At 33.3% G+C, this 21,429-nt stretch overlaps 3 protein-coding genes across 7 annotated transcripts; 1 reads left to right on the top strand and 2 right to left on the bottom strand.

Moving 5' to 3' along the window:
* Window positions 1–116: 116 nt before the first annotated feature.
* LOC124439261 (ceramide glucosyltransferase-like) lies at window positions 117–13,035 on the bottom strand. 4 transcript variants are annotated; one of them, XM_046989651.1, is made up of 14 exons: window positions 5,810–5,886; window positions 5,580–5,741; window positions 5,243–5,485; window positions 5,053–5,143; window positions 4,608–4,676; window positions 4,414–4,516; window positions 4,191–4,295; window positions 4,015–4,079; window positions 3,702–3,749; window positions 3,453–3,564; window positions 2,528–2,594; window positions 2,360–2,446; window positions 664–856; window positions 117–586 (listed from the first exon to the last, which is right to left on the bottom strand). In XM_046989651.1, the coding sequence occupies exons 3-14, from the start codon at window positions 5,347–5,349 to the stop codon at window positions 392–394; spliced, it is 1,242 nt and encodes a 413-aa protein (XP_046845607.1). In that variant the 5' UTR covers window positions 5,350–5,485; window positions 5,580–5,741; window positions 5,810–5,886; the 3' UTR covers window positions 117–391. The 4 variants fall into 4 exon arrangements, with proteins under 4 accessions (XP_046845607.1, XP_046845546.1, XP_046845474.1 ...); XM_046989590.1 differs by having other exon boundaries at window positions 5,580–5,866; XM_046989518.1 differs by lacking the exons at window positions 5,243–5,485; window positions 5,580–5,741; window positions 5,810–5,886 and adding an exon at window positions 11,905–13,035.
* LOC124439540 (N-sulphoglucosamine sulphohydrolase-like) lies at window positions 5,074–9,689 on the top strand. Of its 2 annotated transcripts, XM_046989899.1 has the most exons (6): window positions 5,074–5,155; window positions 6,327–6,546; window positions 7,278–7,429; window positions 7,521–7,707; window positions 8,074–8,343; window positions 8,734–9,689. In XM_046989899.1, exons 2-6 carry the CDS (start codon window positions 6,417–6,419, stop codon window positions 9,441–9,443), a joined length of 1,449 nt encoding a protein of 482 aa, XP_046845855.1. In that variant the 5' UTR covers window positions 5,074–5,155; window positions 6,327–6,416; the 3' UTR covers window positions 9,444–9,689. The 2 variants fall into 2 exon arrangements, with proteins under 2 accessions (XP_046845855.1, XP_046845786.1); XM_046989830.1 differs by lacking the exon at window positions 5,074–5,155 and having other exon boundaries at window positions 6,206–6,546.
* A 250-nt stretch (window positions 13,036–13,285) lies between the features above and the next one.
* LOC124454975 (apoptosis-resistant E3 ubiquitin protein ligase 1-like) lies at window positions 13,286–21,368 on the bottom strand. The gene is given in 22 exon segments (XM_047005761.1): window positions 13,286–13,532; window positions 13,897–13,945; window positions 13,948–14,071; window positions 14,751–14,837; window positions 14,926–14,984; window positions 15,114–15,243; window positions 15,399–15,524; window positions 15,615–15,794; window positions 16,331–16,443; window positions 16,593–16,668; window positions 16,933–17,001; window positions 17,003–17,061; window positions 17,129–17,264; window positions 17,362–17,439; window positions 17,664–17,827; window positions 17,912–17,944; window positions 17,947–18,082; window positions 18,403–18,563; window positions 18,967–19,198; window positions 20,161–20,354; window positions 20,429–20,821; window positions 21,034–21,368. Coding segments are annotated over 22 exon segments (2,898 nt in total). The 5' UTR covers window positions 21,230–21,368; the 3' UTR covers window positions 13,286–13,429.
* Window positions 21,369–21,429: the final 61 nt, after the last annotated feature.

The raw sequence follows: 21,429 nt of genomic DNA, 5'->3' as shown, positions 1-21,429 counted from the left end.
TAACACAACATTAGCAGTTAAAATGTGACGTTTGTTTAGGTTAATTTAAAACATACAACTAGAAAAAGTAAAACTTTTCACTTCTTACATGCCTGAAGGTAATTTTCAATTGGGAATTGTCACTATTATTTCTCATTTAATATTCTAATAATTTCAAATATTTCTCGACATACGTTCAGTAGCTTAGCAGATTAACTTCCGCTATGTAAATTTTAAATGATTGCCTTCAGTTATTTACAAATATCTTGTTTTCATTGTCACTGAACAGAATATTAACATAGCGGGAGTATATAGACGGGCTACGTACGCTACAGCAGATTATGTGTAACGAAACTTTGCGTGGTAAATAATTCAATTAAAAGAATTAATTTATTAAAAGGAGATTTTGCCATTAAAGACAATGTTTATCATCCTCGATTTTCATGCCTTGAATACGAAATGCCTTTCCTCCTGTCTTGATACGGTATGCTCCTTTCTTCCAAGAGATTTTTCGTCCACACATCCCTCGCAGAAATATGATATAGGTCCATGTCTCTCGTAAAAGCCATGCAAAAACTATTTTACGAAATGGTGGCAACGTATCAGGCTGGAAAAGTGGAAATAAATATTTTGTATTATATATGCAATATTTTCTAAATGTACAAAGTAAAAGCAAAAACATACTCCCTGCATGATATTTAGCAACAGTATATCTGCAGAAAACCATAACAAACAATGACCCAGTAAAACTTTCCATGCACTAAAACCCAATAAATATTTCGCCCCACAAGAGCCCAGCAATCCTATCACTAAACATTCCGTCAATGGTTCCAGTACACCGATCACAGGCATCATTGTAACACGTAAACGGGTCCATCTAAACAAACATTGTTCATTTACTTTGTTGTACGCAAAGTTGTTATACAGTGATTGGGCAATCATTTCTTTTTCAAGTATTTGTAAAGTCAAGTTTATCTTACATAGAAGTGAAACAATTAGAAACAAGTGAAACAATTATTTTTTTTAACGAACTTCGACTATCGATGTTACAACCGCGATCGTTAAGCGGAAAGTTGCATCAACAGGGTACGAGATTTAATTTTTCCAACCAATGGGCAATTATAATGGGCGTGGCAGATACTTTATCAGAGTTGGGAAGTTTGGTATCTATTTAAGTAGTCACTGTTGTTTTTGATAAACATCCCTTATGAGTCGCGAATGTAATCATATCATTATTTTTTTATTTAAGCATGCGAAGTGATACTTTTTGATTTCCAGCAATTCGATTGGCTGCCTCAGCTTTTTACGATAACTTGCCCGTGGGCCAAAAGTGATATTTTTTCGCAATGTATTTGTTTACGAAGTGAAATTAAAATTTTTAAAATTGATTTAAAAACAATGTAAATTGTTCAACGAGAAAGAAAAATGTATTCAAATAGTAGTTATAGCGAGAGTAAATTTTACTATCCAAACAAAGCGAAATTTGCCGGTAGAAAACAATCCAATTTCAGTCTCAACGTCAAGTTGCATCGGGCCATCGGCCATTTTACAACGCGAATTTCTTCATAATAAAAATGAAAAAATATGTTACTAACCTGTTAGGTGCGTACGTACTTAAAAATATTTTCACACGGCCTCAAAAGCGTTCCTCGGTCTTCGGCCTCGGGCCATTTTTGAGACCTCGTGAAAATATTTTGTCCGTACGGACCTTCCAGCAGGTAAATAACACATATAACTCTTAACATAGTAGAGTTTGGACAACACAATATCATATAACGCAGAAATACACATCTCGTTCACCATGCCTGACTTAAATCGGACAAGTCATAATTCTAAAAACATGTGACATCAATCCTTCCGTGTTTCATGGTGTATACATTCTAATTTGATTGATTTTCGAGCAGAATAGCAAACTTCTCGTGTAACAATACTTTGCTCACAAAGTTTTGCTAAGTTTCAAAAACTATTTCGGCATATTCTTTGACATCAAAATTTGAAAATGATAGGCTAAATTTCGCATCTCAGATCGATGTTCTTCACAGTAAATGGTCATAAACGCAGTAAATTAGAACAAGTTAACACCTTCAATTAAGAGAGAAAACGAGAGTCACAATTTTACGTCAGACGTACTTGGACACTAACATCAAAATACTATCACACTCGATATCGTAGCCAACCAGTTTATATAATCCTACATTTGAAATTTGCCGTACTCACTAATTGTGCAAAAGAAAAGATGTCTAAAAAAATGAATAATGATGCTGTCCAGAAACATACTTAGCAGAGCTAAAACTTGAGCACTGGCTAGCTACCCAATATATGACACTTTCCCTTTAAACAAATTTTCTGTAAGTAGAGATCAAAGACATGAAATACCCACCGAACCATTCTGGAAAAAAAAGATGAAAAGCTTATTCTTGATGGATTTTGCAACGCTGGGTAACAGCTCAGCGCAATCTTCCAACCTCTTCAAAACATACAAAAAAAACATGGCTAAATTGGCTAACATTCACAGCTCAAATGTCATAATCAAAACAGCAGCACTAACCTGTCTACAAATGATTTACTAATGAAAAAATCCTCCGCTATGTAAGATGAAAACTCTTGAAGACCACCTACAACACAAATGAAAGATTTCGAATTACTTTCAATGGCGATTGAACGGTCAGCCATGAACGTATCAACAATTATTGTTCAACAAAACAACAAATAGTACGATGATAAAAAACCATGACCAGCCGACAATTTAAAGAAATATAGTATAAAACAAATTTCAAAGAAGCAAGACATCTTGAGATTGCAAAATATGAATCAAAACAAGACGAGAAGTGAACTGCAAACTTTCGACTTTCAAAGTCATCCTCATTCCATCTGAGGATGACTTTGAAATAAAGTCGAAAATTTACAGTTTACTTCTTGTCTTGTTTTGATTCATATTTTGCAATCTCAAGATGTCTTGCTTCTTCGGAATTTGTTTTATATAATATGATGACAGGTCAGTATATGTGACTAAATAATATGTTGATATTGTAACTTCACATTATTGAGATCAATAAATTGTTTAATGAGTAACATTTGGACCTGTTTCTATGAAAAAAACCCAAGACAAAACACTTGTCGAAAAGATATGTTTCCTAGTTTACACTGACAAATTGTTTGGTCAAAAAATCTTTGAAATAAATACAATGTTCAGCAAAAGGAAAATATTGAATAATCAAACCCTCTTTATGGAAGTATTTTAGGGTACTTATAGTAAACAAATACGAAAAGACTTTTTTCTTTATCATTGAAGCAAATAGTGGAGTCTCACTAAACGGGGGATAAAAGTCATCATGCACATAACAAGATGGCACTCATCGCTAATTGGTTTTATCCTCTAGGAACCATGGCTCATGCTTAGCCAATCAAAGCGCGATGTTTCACCACAATTGATTCTATAGTTGTACTATAGAATCAATAATTGTTACTTTTACCTATATCATCTATAACGTGTTTCCTCAACAGCATTGACATCCCATTGGTGCATGTAAAACCCATGGCATTGGCAAAGAGATACACACGGGAATGTTGAGTTCCAAAATAAACCTAAATAAATAATTTGATTTGGTTTTGGTCGAGTAATGCAATTGTGCAAAAACATAGAACATACAGAAATTTAGTCATAGTAGCTTGGAGTGGGTTTAGCATTACTTACTAATCATTGTAATTATTAAAAATGCTACCTTTTGTAATATTCCTGTGAAAGATGACTTGTTTACTAAAAATGGTACCTATAAACAACAATACCTTCATAAAAACAGCGAATAGCAAAAGGAGAAGACAGGTAACTGTCAAAAACCAAAATCCTCATATTAAAGACAAATTGAAATATTTTTACTAGCATCCCCAGAATATGCTTAGTATTCCCATGTAAATGTGGAATAGTACCCATAAAACAATTAGAAAAGTTGAAATGATCATGAAAGTTATGGTAAAAAATTGTCAGATTTTTTGCCAGGTTTGTTCAAGGATTTCATGTTAAAATAAGTCTTGCACCTGATGTGCGATTCCAACATCTGCAGTCATGTTAAGAACCATATTTTTCAGAGTATCAGGGTGAACTAAATTGAAAGAGAGAAGCGTAAAACAGGTAAAACCTCACAAAAGCACTAAAACCTGCTTGCAAAAAGCCATGAAATATTCAGATCCTGGATTTTCAATGTGAAACATACCAAAAAGTGAACTATCATTAATCCACAACAGATCATATTTTGCAACTTTGTAACCTTGTAACATGTTATTGATTTTAGGATTCACACCACCAACACCTCCACCGCCTGTTAATATCATCAGACAATATGTCGTGTTTATTGTGTACTAGATCTATCAACTATTTTACATCAATCATGTGAATACACTATCAATCATATGTTATATCATCTCATCATTTCTTACATGTAAGAAGCTTGACATCTGCATCTGGATGCTGATCAATTAATTTTTCAACAGTCCTTGCTGCTGGATCATGCTCATCTTGCACGCAAAACAGAATTTCAAGCTAAAATCAATTGTTTGGTTCAAATTTTGACCAAATAATTACTGTAAACAATTAAAGGTGATCTTTTTAGCTTCAGCTGCTATATATATACCTTGGTATAGTTGATATCCAAACAACTTTTCAAATTGATCTTTAGATTATCATCGTCTCCAACTAGAGGCTAAAAATTTCTTATAATGAAACATCTTCCTTTCAATCAATCCTTCGTACTTTTACCTTTATGGAGATATTTTGCCATTGCAAATCGAACTGTCAGTGAAATCTGATTGTGCCAACATTTTTATAATTTATTGTGAGAAATTATACATAGTGGCAGTCTGCTAAAATAAAACTTATAACAAGCATTCATTGACCTTGCTTACACAGCACATCCATTCAGAGTGATTGAAAGTTAATAATTAGGCTTTAGCCTTTAGATTTTAGAAGTCAATTTCTTTCGAAGTTTATTTATCCTAGATAACTATTTTGAAAGGCAAATTTGTACATTATAGCCGGAGATATAATAACAAGTTAGCACAGTGATTGTTCGATCGTACCTTCAGCATGGTAACACCTGGGCAAGAATTGGCACTTGAGTTCGTTGTATCAGAATTGGATGAATGATTGTATTTATGAAGTTTCATTTTCCTACAAAGTACGGTGAGTACGTCAGCAATCTTGAATGACAAAATTGTTATTTCGAAGAGCAAGACAAAATCTGAAAATAGTTATTTTAAATCAACCTACCCATATATTATGGCAACAATGTGAACAAAATACATAAACAAGACACCCAATATAGCCGTAAAAGCAGCCAAATGGAAGAGCGCCTTCATCGACGGCACCGTGTCCATTTTCACGTCGAGCAGACACGTTGTTATTATTAATTAATTATGCAGAAATAAAATTCATGACACCAGTATATATACAAAGTTATATTGTTGATTGGAAATTATTACATACAGTGAGTCGTCATATGTTGAATGCCATCTACCAAGAAGAGAAACCAAAATTTTACTACTTATTAATTTCATTTTTATCAAAATATAACTTTTAAAATTGAAGCGAGTGGCAATTAACGTACCGCTCCGGTGACCTTGCGATGCGAAAATTGCAAATGAATTTTCAAATAATGCTCTGTAGGCACTTGTTTTATCGACTTTGGTCGTAATTATTTGACCGACGTTGATGTGTATCTTTAGCACGAAACCGCGAAGCTCACCAGAAGCTTGAGTTGAGTTTTTCGCTGCCAATCAGGAAAAAATATATTGTTTCTTATGATCTCTAGGGAAATGAAACGCCGAAGCTATTTACCAAAATACTATGTTGTTCTCAAAGTTTTCTAAATTCTAATTCGTACCCCCTAAATACGTTCTCGTGTTTTGTTTTCGAAAATACATAATTCATTGTAACCGGATCCGTGTTATTAATTAATGTAGTTAAAACTTTAAAGGCGAGTTTCATTTTATTTTGTTCGACGTGACAATGTAAGAGCTCCAAGATTCATCTTGAACAAATTTAGGTTGAGAATCATCGTCACATTGCATTATCTTGATATATTGACATTCTCGTAAAAAGCGCAAATGTCACAAGTCACAGCCAATGATTTACAAAGTAAAAAAATAACAATATAAAAATGATAAAATTGTCAGTTTTCGGATATCTCTCTCTGTTTATACTGCGGATGTCAATTTGTCAAGTCAAGTTATAGATTGACACTTGACCCCAAATAAATTTTCTTTGTAACTCAAGTTCGATAATTGACATTCAATATTTTAGTTCTAGAATGCATTTCATGAATTTATTCATTTTCTGTGTGTCCTTTCTTCAGGTGATTAGCAAAGACAGTTTTAACTTCTCTGAAATTAATGGCAAACGAAGAAACGTCCTCGTGTTTATTGCCGATGATGGGGGATTTGAAATGCAAGCGTACAACAACACTGTATGCAAAACACCAAATTTAAATAAATTGGCTGAAAGAAGTGTTGTTTTTGATCAAGCATTTACGTCAGTGAGCAGCTGTTCTCCGAGTCGTTCAACCATCTTAACAGGTCAGAAGAAGCATTTTAAAAAGATCTTTTTTACGTCGGTGAATATACAAATTACGCATAATCAAACATTGTTTTTAGTCCATTGTATAACATTGTTAGATTGAAATTAGAAACAGCGGGGAGGGTATTGAAATTGGGCTTAACTTACAAAATCTTGAAAAATAGATTGCCAATCTTTGAACTCCCCCTCTTCTCATAAGCACAGGTTGCATAATGCCAGCTGCCAAGCCAAGCTTTTCACGATTTTTGTTGTAATAAATACTAAAATTACTAGCAGTAGTATGTTAAAGTATTCTCAAATATGTGAATAAATTATTCTACTTCTCTTAAAAAAATATTCTAACGTCATTTATTGAGATAATTGCGAGACTATTTCTCTGTGTAATCAAAAATCAGCTGATAGAGCATTAATTTTCTCGCAATGTGTGAAAGTTCATAATTGATGCTGATGCAAAAAAAAGCTTTATAAATTGTTGTTTCAAACTTTCAAACACAGATCTGATTTGTAAGTTTGTTCCATCTTCAAGTGAAAAAAGTGAACAAGTTGTTACTCTATCACCTTCAATAATTTTTCCACTTCAAGTTTAAACAAATATATGTAAAGGCTGCCGTGAAAACGGATGAATAATCCACAATACAAAACGTTTCAAGGGACTTCAGCTAAATATTCGGTTTGAGAGGAACAAACATGTGTTTTTATTTTACATATAACTTTTTAACATGATCTTTAGGTTTGCCACAACATCAGAATGGGATGTATGGTTTGCATCATCAGGTGCATCATTTCAATTCATTTGATGCTGTGAAAAGTCTTCCAAAACTTCTTCAAAATAATGGCATAAGAACTGGTATTATTGGAAAGAAACATGTTGGACCGGAATACGTAAGCCGTCATACATAAATTTCTCAGAACACAAATTTTTGAGCAGTTTTCTTCCGTTCATGCTTTCATTTATCGGTTGTCAATTTTTCAGGTGTATCCATTTGAATATGAGTTCACTGAGGAGCAATATCCTATGTTGCAAGTTGGTCGCAACATAACTTTTATGAAGTTACTGGCCAGGAATTTCTTTGAACAATCGCAACAAGATAATCGCTCTTTCTTTCTCTACATTGGCTTTCACGATCCTCACAGATGTGGGAGCACAAATCCACAATATGGTCAGATTGAGATCTTTAAATGACGTTTTAATGACACGTTTCGTAAAATTCTTAAATTTCCCAGAAGTTGACACACTGTATCACGTGCTATAAATTTGCAGACAGAATTAAATATGAAGTGCCCGCGGACTTAATTTTTTTATTGAGAGACTATTGACCGCCAAAGTTGTATGCAACTTGTAGTATGGTAAAAATTTTTAAAAATTAACAATGGGCACTCAGCACCCCCTAAGCCAGAGAGCATCCCCAGCTTCGCGGTCCCTGAAAAAGGCGAATGGTGTGCACCAACTTTTAACTTCATTAGTTCACACCATTTTTCCCTTTTCTAAAGAATTATTGATCAACGAGTTGGCGTTGCTTTCATAGGCCAATTCTGCGAGAAATTTGGAAACGGTGAACCCGGTATGGGATACATAGAAGACTGGAAACCAATCCATTATGACCCGTCAGATGTGTTTGTTCCATACTTTGTTCAAGATACGATAGTGGCTAGAAACGATTTAGCTGCACAATACACAACTATCAGCAGGTTGGATCAAGGCGTTGGATTAATACTGGATGAACTAAAACAGGCTGGTTTTGAGGATTCCACTATGGTTTTATATAGCTCTGATAACGGAATACCTTTTCCACTTGGTATGATCAATGTGCAATAGAATGTAGCAAACCAATTCAAACTCTCTCCATAACTTTATATTTATTAAATAATTATAGTTTAAACTAGGAGTTATAAATTACAAGGCATTGCCTATAGCGTATTTTTTACTGTGTTTTTACGTGAAGTAACCATGTTAAATTCAACTGGCCTATATTTAACAGAGCATGAAATCAACATCAATTCTATCTGTTCCCACGTCGTCTCGTTTTTCTACCAACATTGTGACCTGTGAAAACACGCTATTGACTTTTATGATTTAGGACAACTATGGGAAAAATTCGATTGAAAAATTTCTTGAAGTCAGACATAACTTAGTAAACATTATGTGGACATATTCTGATGATTTATTAATTTTCACTTTTTAAAAGGTCGCACAAACCTTTACGAACCAGGAATGAAGGAGCCATTTTTTATTTCATCTCCATTTCACCGTGAAAAATGGAACACAAGAAGTGACGCGTTAATCAGTCTCTTGGATATAACTCCAACTGTCTTGGATTGGTTTAAGGTAACCTATCCTAAATACAAGATATTTGGTCCAAATATGGTGAGCCTCTCCGGTAAATCATTGCTACCATTAATTCAAGAAAGTAAACCAGACACGACGAAAATACACGATGAAATTTTTGCAAGCCACAATTTGCACGAAGTGACCATGTATTATCCATCAAGAGTCGTAAGAACAAAACGGTTTAAATTAATTCACAATTTAAACTTTCTGATGCCATTTCCTATTGATGAAGATTTCTTCATCTCGAATACATTTCAAGACATTCTTAATCGAACCCGTAAACGCAAAGAAACGCATTGGTTCATAAGTTTACACGATTATTATTACCGTCCCCGTTGGCAGCTTTTCGATTTGATGGACGACCCGAAGGAACAAGTAAATCTTGCCGAGAATAAAGATTTTCGAGATGTATTTTTAGGTTTGCGTCACGATTTGAATGAATGGCAGAATTTTACATATGATCCTTGGATATGTGCTCCTGATGGTGTTCTTCAAAACACTGGAAGATATTTACCTTCAGGAACTTGTCTACCATTATATAATAATTTGGAAAAAGTTGTCAAGTAATTGCATGAGTTTACACAATTCATTTTGAAATTACGTGCAAAATATTTTTACAAAATATATATCAATACAAATTAGCATTGAGTACCATTTATTCCGCTAAGTTGAACAATTACAAAACAGTGATGTACCGATTATTCATCGCTCAAAATAATTTTCTACAATTCAATCAGTTTAAAAATTGAATGTACATAATAATTCAGTAAATTCTACTGCAATTAAAAAATGGTACTTGGTAGTTGACTACAAGTTATTGGATCATTTATTTAACAACGACGTGCGCAACACACGAACTGTTTATTGTCTCCATGGTAACCTAACTATTCGAAATATATCCCGTAAACCGTAGCTTGCGAAAAGATTGTATCGTTGTAAAAACAATTTGTAGCGTAGTTATCAAAATTTTCATTCCACAAACATCTACTAACGACCAAGGTCCCTTGGGATTGATTCTCAGCAATTGTTACAAACGTTATAAGTTTGTACCGCTGAAGTCCAGTTTTTTTTACTTTGTCCTGGATGATTCGACTTAACATTTGACACAGTCTGGAACATTTACTCGCTTCGTACTTTTCGTTAATTAAAGTTTGGTTTAAAACATCCTTAATGATATTTTGCACTTCTTGAACGGGAAATTTTCTGTCTGGCTCTAGTTTGTAGCTGTTTTGAAAATATTCATCACAACTTGAGTTGGGATACATACTCAACTGGTCCCAGTAAGAGTGATGTACATCGTTCGAAGCCTTTCGCATTTTCAGATTTCTAATATTACTGGATCGTCTCGAGGATTTCGAATTCATTTGATTGTATAAACGATAGGCACACAAGAAATTTATTTTTGTCAAAAACAGACGACTTTCGTGCACTCCCAACTTTTTCCAAAATAACGTTTCTATGCTATGCTTTTTTAAGTTCTTTGTGTACAACAGAAAGTAATTAAAAATAATTCAACTAAGAAGAATGGTAATTAGCAAAGAAATTTGAAACAAATCACTTGAGAACACAATGCCGTAGATATATTTGAAGCGGTCGAATGTTCAGGTAGAGTTGGATAGAGTCAACTAAAGACAAAACAAGCAAAATTAGTAATTTACTTTTTTTCAATTATCTTTTTAATTAGGTTTTATTTCAATTGTCATCTCTTTAGCCGCATAAAGCTCGGGAACCTGAATACACATGAATTCTGTCCGCCCAAATTTGCTGACGGATTTAACTTCTATCGCGCATGTAAAGAAAATATTTTTCTTCATTCTTCTTTTTCAACAAAACAAAGTCTCAGAAACCAAAAGGAATTTGATGAAAAAATGATTACATTTTCATTCGTATTTCATTAAAGCGGATCTCTACTCCACAAAACGATTTTTATAACGATTGTCTAGAAAACTTGCGCCGACAAATGCCCAGTACAAACAACAAAAATATTGATCGATGATTGTAAAGCGCACAACTTAAAGCACAAATGGTTTCTATGACTGGCAACTCGTGAAACTTTCTTTTCAAAACAACGTTTGATACATGTGAAATGAAACTGTATAATGAATATTTATAGTCATAAATTAAGAAATAGAAAACATCTTCCATTTTTTATAGATTTCTAGAAATACAGGAAAAGGTTGCGGACACAGTGTTTCACATGTGTTCTATAACTTCTATAGAAACAAATATGTTTTCTATTTCCTTTACAAAATAGCCTTAAAAGTAATATCAAAAGATAAATTTATTTATTATAGCCACATATTGTTTTACATTACCTATTTTATAAGAGGTAATGGTACACAAAGAATCGATTCATTTTATAGTTGCCATAACACAAACAATCAGACAACTGATTAGTTTTGCACATTTTCAGATTCAATTTAAGCAATCAAAAATAAAGCAAAATATTTCAGCAAAGTTTTAATGAAAAAAATAAAGCAAAATAATACTGTTAGGGTAAATCAAATGAGCATTAACAAATGAAAACTAAAGTAATAATAACTAGAAATACATAAACAAATAAATCAACTTGTAAGGTTAGTGTCCTTATGCTAATAATGTATTTCTAAGACAAGTGGTATGCAACAAACAAAATTTTACTTTTTGTGATGAAAAATTGAGCTGATTATTGATATTGCACCTTCTACAATATGACAGTCTGTTCAGTAAATATTGTGTGAAATGATTGTAGAAGTTGTCAACACAATAAAAACTCAATATTTCTTTTTCCTATATTGTGAGCTTGTGTTTGTGATGATAGAAGAAATGAACTGTCATTTCTACCATTGTTATCAATGATAATTGACATTATAAACAGTATGCATCACATACACAAGTTTTTAAACACCCATACAAAGTTTATACGTATATATGTATTTTTATATATATATATATATATTCAGCATATAACATAGCCCTTATATATATAAAATTTTAATCTACAGCAATTCATGCATCAATGTAATGCAATTAATGATTAAAAACTTACTTATTTCTTGATGTTTTAAAGGAAACTTGCAAAGTTTTCCCATGAGGCATTGGTTTACCATTTAAGCCACATATTGCAGTAAATGCAGCCTGATAATCTGGCATATTAACAAACCCATATCCCTTTGGTTGACCTTCTGCATCCACAACAACCTTTGCATTCAGAATAGCACCAAATGGGGCAAAAAGTTCATAAAGAAGTTTTTCATCAGAATTAGGCGGCAAATTATACACAAATATACACCAAGTTGTACCATTGAAAGAGGTATTGGGATTACTAGCAGATACACCCACTGACATTGGTGAACTTGAAACTGGATTCATTGGAGAATATCTATAGTTATTACCTTGTGGATACACATGACCAACGTTACCATTTCCATAACTCTGCCCTCGACCATTAACCAATGGGATGCTATTATTTGAACTCAAATACTGATTATCCGAAACCCTTTTTCCTTTATTCCCATAAGGAGGATTTGCAAATTTCACATTGATTTGCCTGTCAGCCCCATCTGGTAGAGTTCCATTGAGATTTCTTATAGCCACTTCGGCCTGGGAGCGTTTGTCAAATCGTATAAAACCAGCTCCGCGACTTTTACCATCGGGATGTCGAAGGATCTTCGAAGTGATGATCATGCCAAATCTACTGAACATCTCTTCGAGCTCTTCAATTAACATTGTCTCAGGCAGGCCACTAACATATAAATTGGCGTTTTTAATGTCGGACGACGAGGGTCTAGCGTAGCTCACTTTGATGGTTTTATCTTGAAGTCGAAGTTTATCCAGTGTTCCAATCGCGTTCTTCGCATCATCGGGATATTTAAAATTTACAAACGCATAGCCCATACTGTGTTTACTGAGCTTATCTCGAATCAACTTACACTCGCACACTTCGCCGACTGAACTGAACAGCTTGGAAATTTCGTCTTCAGTCATACTCGGCGGTAGATAATTTACAATTAAATTGTTGTTTTCCGAATTATCTTGAGCATATGATAAATCCATTGCTTGTTTCGACAACCAAAACAGAAAAGGAAAATAAAACAAAAATAAAGGAAAAAATTGAGCGACACGCTCTCAATTTGGATTCAATTGTCAGATGTTCAGGTGTTTTGAAGGGCAAGCTGATTAGCTTATAGCTGCCCTCATGGAAGGACCACACGTTTTTCTAACGAGCTTGTTCATTGGCTAGTTTTGAACTAATTCATTCTTGTAACCAATGGAGTACATCAATAAAATTAAAGAAGTACTTCTCCATCCATTTACGTCATGTTAGAAAATCATCAAACTTCTCTGTAATAAGAATAGATACACAGGGCGTACGCAAGTGGATGTCCATTGGTGAAGACATAAAAATTAAACAAAAGAATTAGACTCAATTTGTTGGATTTTTGTGCATTTTAAATATCAAATTATATTAAATAAATTATCTACTTCAAGGGAAACTTAGTCAAATATACTAATGCATGTTGATACACAAATAGAAAACTAGGCTTTTATAATTTGTACATGGTGTATGTTAATTATACAAAGCTGAATCCTTCGCATCCCTCTGTTAAAGCAAGATGCAAACAACGTTGAAATTCTTCGTAACTTGAATAGTCAGGCAATACCAGCTGGTTAAAACTAAAATTAACAGCAAAATCAAAATTAAAAAGTACGAAATGAAGTTGTTGTGCCATCTGACATCCACAACATTGTTTACATTGTTTTGCACGCATGTGAACTTGAAACGGGAGAGTGAACCTTTTCAAATTTTACATTGAAAAGCATTGAATAAAGTACTGGTAAAGATGTTGAAGATATTTTATTTTTCTTTAACTTATTCTTTTTAAAGCTTTCAAAACTTCCAAACCCAATATTTCCGTCCACTTTCTGGTATATGATGTTTCCGGCATTAGTATAAATAGTAGCAATGATGCCGAAATACCTATTATCTTAAATTGTTGATGCAAGAGAATGAGATTAAGATATATATTAAAATACATACCACGTATGGGCTTTTGGCAAGGCATTCCTTAGTGGTGAAGATGAAAAGAAAATTTGGGAGATAGAGAAGAAAATCCACCAGGGGGGAGTTGAGAACTTCCTGTTGTGAATTGTAGTAATCGAGCAAAATCGTCTTGATTAAACAGAGAGGCGGCTTTCCAAAACCAATTCATTACCTAACAATAACTTATAACTTAATCTAGAATCCAAAGGGACATAGTTCTTTCTGGAAAATGTCATACATATATGCACAAAATGGATTAGGTGGCAACATAATTTTGAAAAACATTTCTAAAACTACTCCGGGAGTATTAAGACCCAAACCGTCCCAAACTATCTACGACAATATACAACCAAATGAAGAACACAAGAGAAGAGAGGTATAAAGATATTAACAAGTCACAACAGCTTGACATGAAATAACATACATGGAAGCCATAAAAACAAAAGTAAAACGAAGGAAAGTGCATTGCTCGAAACCAATGATTTAGAACCTAGTCTTCTAGATATCTAACTACCGTGTCAAGGTGAGGCAAGGACTTTTTGAAAAGTGGCAAAAAGTAAAACAAAAAATGAAAAGTAAGTTAAAACAAAGTTTAAAAAACCATCCTATCAAACATTTAAAGAATTAAACATAGATTATCAACTGTGCAACTCTATATCAACTCAGCAAAAGCAGATATTAGTCGTAAATATTCTCAGTTTTACCACCTTTCAAGATGGCGGCTTGCCTCACTCATTACTATACAATTTTGGCGGAGTCAAATATCTAGTAGATTGGGTTCTAGGTCATTGCTCTAAACTAATTCACCAACCAATCACGGGGATGAAAAGTAAATTATACCAACACATTACCTTGTCAAAATATGCATCACTGGCAAACTCGAGATGATTTTTCTTTAGATCATTTACGCTAATATCACTTGTCCCACAAATAAGAAGCTGCAGACAAGATTGTGTGAGACAATAAGATTGTTTTGCATTAAAAAAATACATTAGAAAAACCGGATTGAATATTTCTTCAATTTACCTCCAACTCTTGTTCGTTAAACATCGTAATTAGACTATCAGGTACAATTTCATTCAGTCCTTGAAAATTAGATAGTAATCGGGACTTTAAATACAACTTGTCAACTTCTTAATTTATGTACACAAAGTACTTTTTAAATGAAAATCAATTCAAACCGAAATGCAACTATCTTTAGTGTACATACATACCTTTGATAAACGCATCGATTTCATTCTTTACACGAGCGCTCAATTTGTATTGTGCAAGAGCGTCCAGGTATTTCATTTTGTTGTTTTCAGTAACCTTTATTGTATGGCCGTTCGGAATTAGGTCTATTTCCTGAAATGTGAAATTTTGGTAGGAATGTGCTTAATTAGTAATACAGAAAGCCTTTCTATTTTAAATAGCATCTCATTCGAATCGTCATTACAAAAAATATCAAATTTCTCATGGTAAAAACAAGCACTTAAAAACCTAAAACACAAAATTCAAACCTTAAGAAGATTGCCATCGTTGTCATACTCTTCTTCGGAGAAAACCAAATCAAGATCATCCGGATCAACTTCTTGAATGTATTTTATCTTGTTAGAATAAAGTTGCTTATCATCCGTCTTGAAATACTGAAGGAAAAGTTAAGGTGATAATAGCGAAGTCGGTAGCTTTTACACGAATATCTAATCTGCATTTTTTGATGGATTTTGCGTTCTCACCTTAAAGTTAACGCGAAGTCCAATGACTTGAGCGAGAAATGATCTCATGAACCTCGCCTTTATATTCAAACGACGTGACTCGCTGCACGAAGACTCAAAAATACATTTGCCCACAATGCGACCAGCAAACTCATAATACTTTAATTTCAGTCGTGATGGTCGATTTTGGTTTGGACATATCTAAATAATATTAGAAAATATAAATCTTCATTGACTGAGACTCTTCGAAATTCGAATGTACTTCTATTTTAGGCATCTAGAAGACTAGAAATCTTATTCTTTGGTCAAAATTTTGAATTTCTACGCGTGCACAGAAACATAAACGTACATAGTTATAAACTTTAGGAAACTTAAGGAAAGCTCAATATAATACATATAATAACCGTTTAATAGTTTAATAGTTTATGAAAAAAAATAGTCTAAGTCCAACTAAAAATAGTCTAAAGTAAATGGTTTGAACCCGGGAGTATCGTTACATGTTTGTAAATGTAGATCGTCCAGGTTGGTATAGTCCTGAGAAGGACTGTTTTTGTAGTTGTTGACTGACGTTTTGACAACCTTAGCGGTAGTCATCTTAAGAGTCATTTTGACATTTACAAACATGTGAAAATAGTCTTTTTATCTGTTTATAGAAATCTTCACGAGCCGCTAAAGCAAATGAAACGTGGTGACTATATGGTACAACTTATGTCATTCAGATATGATCATTTTCATACCAGTGACTGTTTATCTTCCTTGCTGAAATGAGTAAACAACTCATTCTTTGGATTAAAGAGTGCATCAGATAAAATAGATATCCATTCTCTAGAAAGTCCTCCAGCGTCATGTCCTAACGGCAAGAATTAAATACAACTATTGTTTCGTCATAAAAGAAACGGTTCAAAATATAACCGTTAATACGATGGCGACTACTATGACATCAGAAACAGACTGGTGCAAACTTTCAAAAAATAAGTTAAACTGAATAACTATGTTCACCTGGTTCGCCTTCAAATTTTATAAAAAAGCGCCTGCACCACTTGGATACCGAAAAATTCTTTGTTGCTTCAAAAGACTAAAGAATATTTTAAGAAAATTTTGTCGTGACATTAGCAAGTGCATGCTTTCTTTGAGACTGCAACAGGGTTGTTAATTTTAAGCATACAACAATATAGTAATGATGGAAACTAGCCAATATGGAAATTGTCATGCACAAACAAACTTTTATGAAAAAATTTCATCATCTAAGTTGAGAAGAACAAAGGAAGATGAAAGAGCAGAAAAACAAAATATGCATTATAACTACACGAAAACGACAGAGAAAAAGGAAAATTCTTACACTTTCTAAAATATTTCTCCGATTTACTTCAATTGAAATCTTCTTTCTTGGTTTGTAATATTCCTGGAATGATGTGCTTGAAGAGCTTTGAAAAAATATCGTCTTTTTCTAGGAATGTCTCAGCTCCACCTGAAAAACAAATTTCACTCACAGCGGTTAAATTTCCGGATAGTTTAACGATACTTCATGTACGTACCAATATTACGAAGTAAAAACCGAGAAAAAGTAGCTAAAATAAGACTTCTCTTGGTGGATGAAAACATGACAACAGATTGAATCCCATCATCAACACAGAAGATTTGGTGATTTTCGTCGTAGTCTGGTAATATAATCTACAAAATGAATTTTCCTTAGTGAAATGTATATTCGAGATGTACATGATTAAAAAATCGAAAAAGAAAAAGCTAAAATAAAAAAATAAAAGTTCACCTTAGTCGAGGGAGAAATTCTAAATGAATACAATCTGTACGGAAATATCTTGCAATAAAACTCTTTCACAGTTAGTTGCTGTAAAATTAAACAAGTCTTTTTACGATAATTTCTATAACACAATAAAACAATAAGTCAAAAAAACTGACTATAGCCCAAGTTGGAACGAACGTATATATTTTCATATAGTTTCCAATACAAAATTTAAGAAAAAGACAAAGCACATGAACTAACGTGATGTGACCATAACATTTAAACAACGTCACACAGAAAGTAAAACTAGTGTACATAAACAAACATACCCTTGATGAAAAGTAAAAATATATTTTACGTGAGTGCCTAAGGATGCCAGTCCATTCTTCCTGCAGGTCAGGATCGTAATCTGACGGAAGAAGATATCCATCATACCAGGTTTGATGCCAACCATCTCGAGATGTGTTTGTGTTAAGTTTCCCCATAGCACAGTCTATGTATTATATGTATTTGTTTAAAAAGGATTTGTGAATCATTCAATAAAGAAACGCATGAAGTCATAGTTACGTAAACTTACCACTCAAAGATACAATATCAAATACACCGTTTTTAATGGCCTCCCTTGACACGTGATCGATGCATGAAAACAGCCTTCATCCTCCAGCTTAATGTGCAAAACATTTCGACCTCTGTCTTCATTGGCAAAGAACAATGGCTCAGAATCAACAACTCGTCCATTCAAGCCAGCCTAATTGAAGACAAAATAATACTTGTTTCAATATTTGCATCAAAATAAACGCTTAACATGTCAGCTGTGAAGGAGAAGGTTCATTTGTTAGAGACTATGTTTTTTTCATTTTTATGTTCATCAATTTAACAATAATTATGAAAACAAACGATTTCAAATAAATCAATTTATTCAAATAAAAGATAACAAAAACCGTTGACAATTACAACGTCTTTATTACAAATCACAATTACGTAAATTCCTTGGTAAACAAGAACGTTGGATTTTTTAAAAATTTTCTGTGAAGACGTATAAGGGAAAAACAATGTTTTCATATTAACCTGTTTAATATGAACTTCACACGTGTGAACAGTAAAGTCAAGTTCACAATGATTCTCATACTTGTCACGCGCATCAATCTTCAGAGGGGAATAAACACCTTTGTTGACAACGATTATTTCGGTTTCATTAAGTACTGCAATTTTCGACGTGTCGACGACACCTATTTGAAAATACTTGGAAGTAAGCATGACTGTCGTAGGTATATGATAAATTGCAAAAGAAGAAAAAATATCATATTTTCCTTCTCAGCATCCATAACGTAAAAGAATTGGTATGTACTCAAAACTGAATGTTTTAACTTCATGTCTATTTATAAATAAACATCCACAAATAGACGTAGTGAAGATTGAAGAACGAGAGGGGGAGAAAAGGAAACTGAAACTCTACCATTTTATGACAATTTTTAAATTTACAGTTATATAAGTTGTTTTTTCGGCACCTCCTAAGTGACCACGGTAAGTTTGTATGAATGTTACTACGTCCTCCTTATTTCACAATCAATTACACTCACAATAACGTAACTTTTGCATAAAAAAATTCAATTTAACAATTAACAGACCCACCAGGATTATAAACTTGTTTGAATGGACTCCCGTTGATACGTTGACCGTTTAATAAAATTGATATAGTGTAAACACCAGAAATCTTTGGAAAAAATGTCACCAGGTAAGCGTTTCTACGTTTATCATAACGCTCTTTGAGAAACGCCTCAACGCCTTTCTTGTTACGTATTTCAACATGGACATTTTCATCACCTCTTATTTTATATGGAAAAAACCACGCACGACGGTATAGCTAAAAATATGACAGCAAAACAATCTCAAAAAAAATTCGACGGAATTATTCTTGGCTCAAAGGTTTCGTGCATCTTAAGATGATAATCTTACCCTGGGCGAAAGAGCAGGAAAGAGCAGGAGGGGCAAGGGCCATCCTCCTACCTCCCGGACATTTTCCAAAGACTAACAATTTATTGGGTAAAATTATGCACCCACAAAGAAAGTTGTTTGTTTTCTTGTTATTCATTTTTGGATGAACAGGTTACTTAAACAGTCATTGATAATCAGCCAAAGTACAGAAAACCATTTCAAATACACAACATACAATGGATGAAACTCTCATGGTGGGATAATAACATGCTTCAACAGATTTCTATTGTTTTCACCTCCAAGCACATACATGTGGTGGCCATTTTAAAATGTACACGCATTAGGATAAGAGAAATAACTTCTTTAGACAGTTAAATTTATTTAAAGAAACTTTGAAATGTATTTTATATGACATAAATGTTATCTCATGGGCTTTTTGGTCATACAAAAAGTTGACTACGTGCAAAAAGTGGCTTACATGGGCAAACACATGAATTAAAGAAAGAAAATATAGCTTTCATGATACATATCTAAACAGTAGAACTTTAGACATTATTTCTCACTAAATACAAAGCAAGGGTGTTCTTCAATGTACATTACTTACGGCACTGAGTTACATACTTCTAAGGCACAAAAAACTGAGTAAGATAAAATTTTCAACACATCAAATACATTGCAACTGTTCTCAAATCAATTTGATGATCTACAAAAGTTATTTCCCTGACTCTAAAAAATTCATTTTAAATGCTTTGCCCAAGGACAAAACACTTTCATTTATTCTTTAAGTTACATTAGCTAACAATATAAAACCAAGTACAACTCAAATTACGACGTCATTTGATCACTTTTCTCCATCAAGCTATGCTTTTACTTATAATAAATGAATCTCACCTTAATGATGAAAGATGCAGTACAGCCAACAACATCATCATTTTGTAACCACTCAACCTTACAAGAACTTGCATCCCAACAATAACCAATGAAATTAGAAAATGATAAATTATACAATTGGTACCGGTATCTATGGTAATGAGCCAAGGTCCCACAATAAAGTTGATAGCCAATTAGGAGAATAAACAAAGAAACTAGAAAATAGCATAATTACATTAGTTTTCTTCTACACATTGCAACATAGGAATATTGATGAAATTTTACTTACGTAGCAATTTGAAAATGTAGCTCGCAGAAGACAGTATGAAATAGAAAACAGAAACAATCAACCAGATATTTGAGTCATTTTTTAGTTCATTGAGTGCAGTAAGAAGGGATTGATAATCTGAAAATGATCCATCTTTCTTTTGAATCACATCTTTGATTTCAGTTGCCTGCATTTCATTGCAAATTCGTGCAATATTGACATAACCCAGTTCATAAAAACCTGAAGCATATATCTCTAAACCTTTGTCTTTGAGCCATTTTTCCACTTTATTTGTTTCAATGGTTAAAGCCTTTCGTTTCTTAACAAATTTATCTCTTTCCGTGATTGTGACTTTGTGTTGTTTAGCTAACTTTTCAATGTCTATTTGTAGAATGTCAACAAATGATCCAATACCTATTTTGAAATGTTTACAAAGATGCATCTCAATTTACAGAAAACAAAATTATTAAACTATACAAATTAAAACAAGCCTTTCAATAACATGGCAATTTGCAAATTCCAATCGGATAACAAAAGATGCCAATGAATTGTAATCTCTATAAGCAGCTAAAAGTCCTTAACTCTAGCTACGCAGATATGTGCATTAGATAAGAATCGTACAATACCTTCTTTTTTCTCAAGCAGGTCGACCATGAAAGACAAACCATTACTCTTCAACCACAAAAGACAATTATCCTCTAATTTTTTATCTTCGACAGAAGTAATTACATTACGATAAATTAGACAAGCCACAACAGTCATAAAAGCCAGAAATGGCCATCTTGTGGGTTCATTGCGGTTTCTAAAATTACGGCGATCCATTTCGAGATACCATCTTATGATGTGCAATTATGATAAAATTCATGGCATTAATGAATCAATAATTTTTGCTTGTGACACCTCAAAATCATTGTCTATTCCATAATACCACAAATTTTTCAGGCTCCTTTGTTGTAGCCGGAAATGTTTAGTTGTTTACTTTTCAATAAATGCGCGTACTGAAGAGGTATGAGAATGAGTGC

Source organism: Xenia sp. Carnegie-2017, unplaced genomic scaffold, assembly GCF_021976095.1.
Source record: "Xenia sp. Carnegie-2017 unplaced genomic scaffold, XeniaSp_v1 HiC_scaffold_1, whole genome shotgun sequence".
NCBI lineage: Eukaryota > Metazoa > Cnidaria > Anthozoa > Malacalcyonacea > Xeniidae > Xenia > Xenia sp. Carnegie-2017.
Note: the sequence above shows the minus strand (reverse complement) of the source record. Positions and strands in the feature narration are given on the sequence as shown.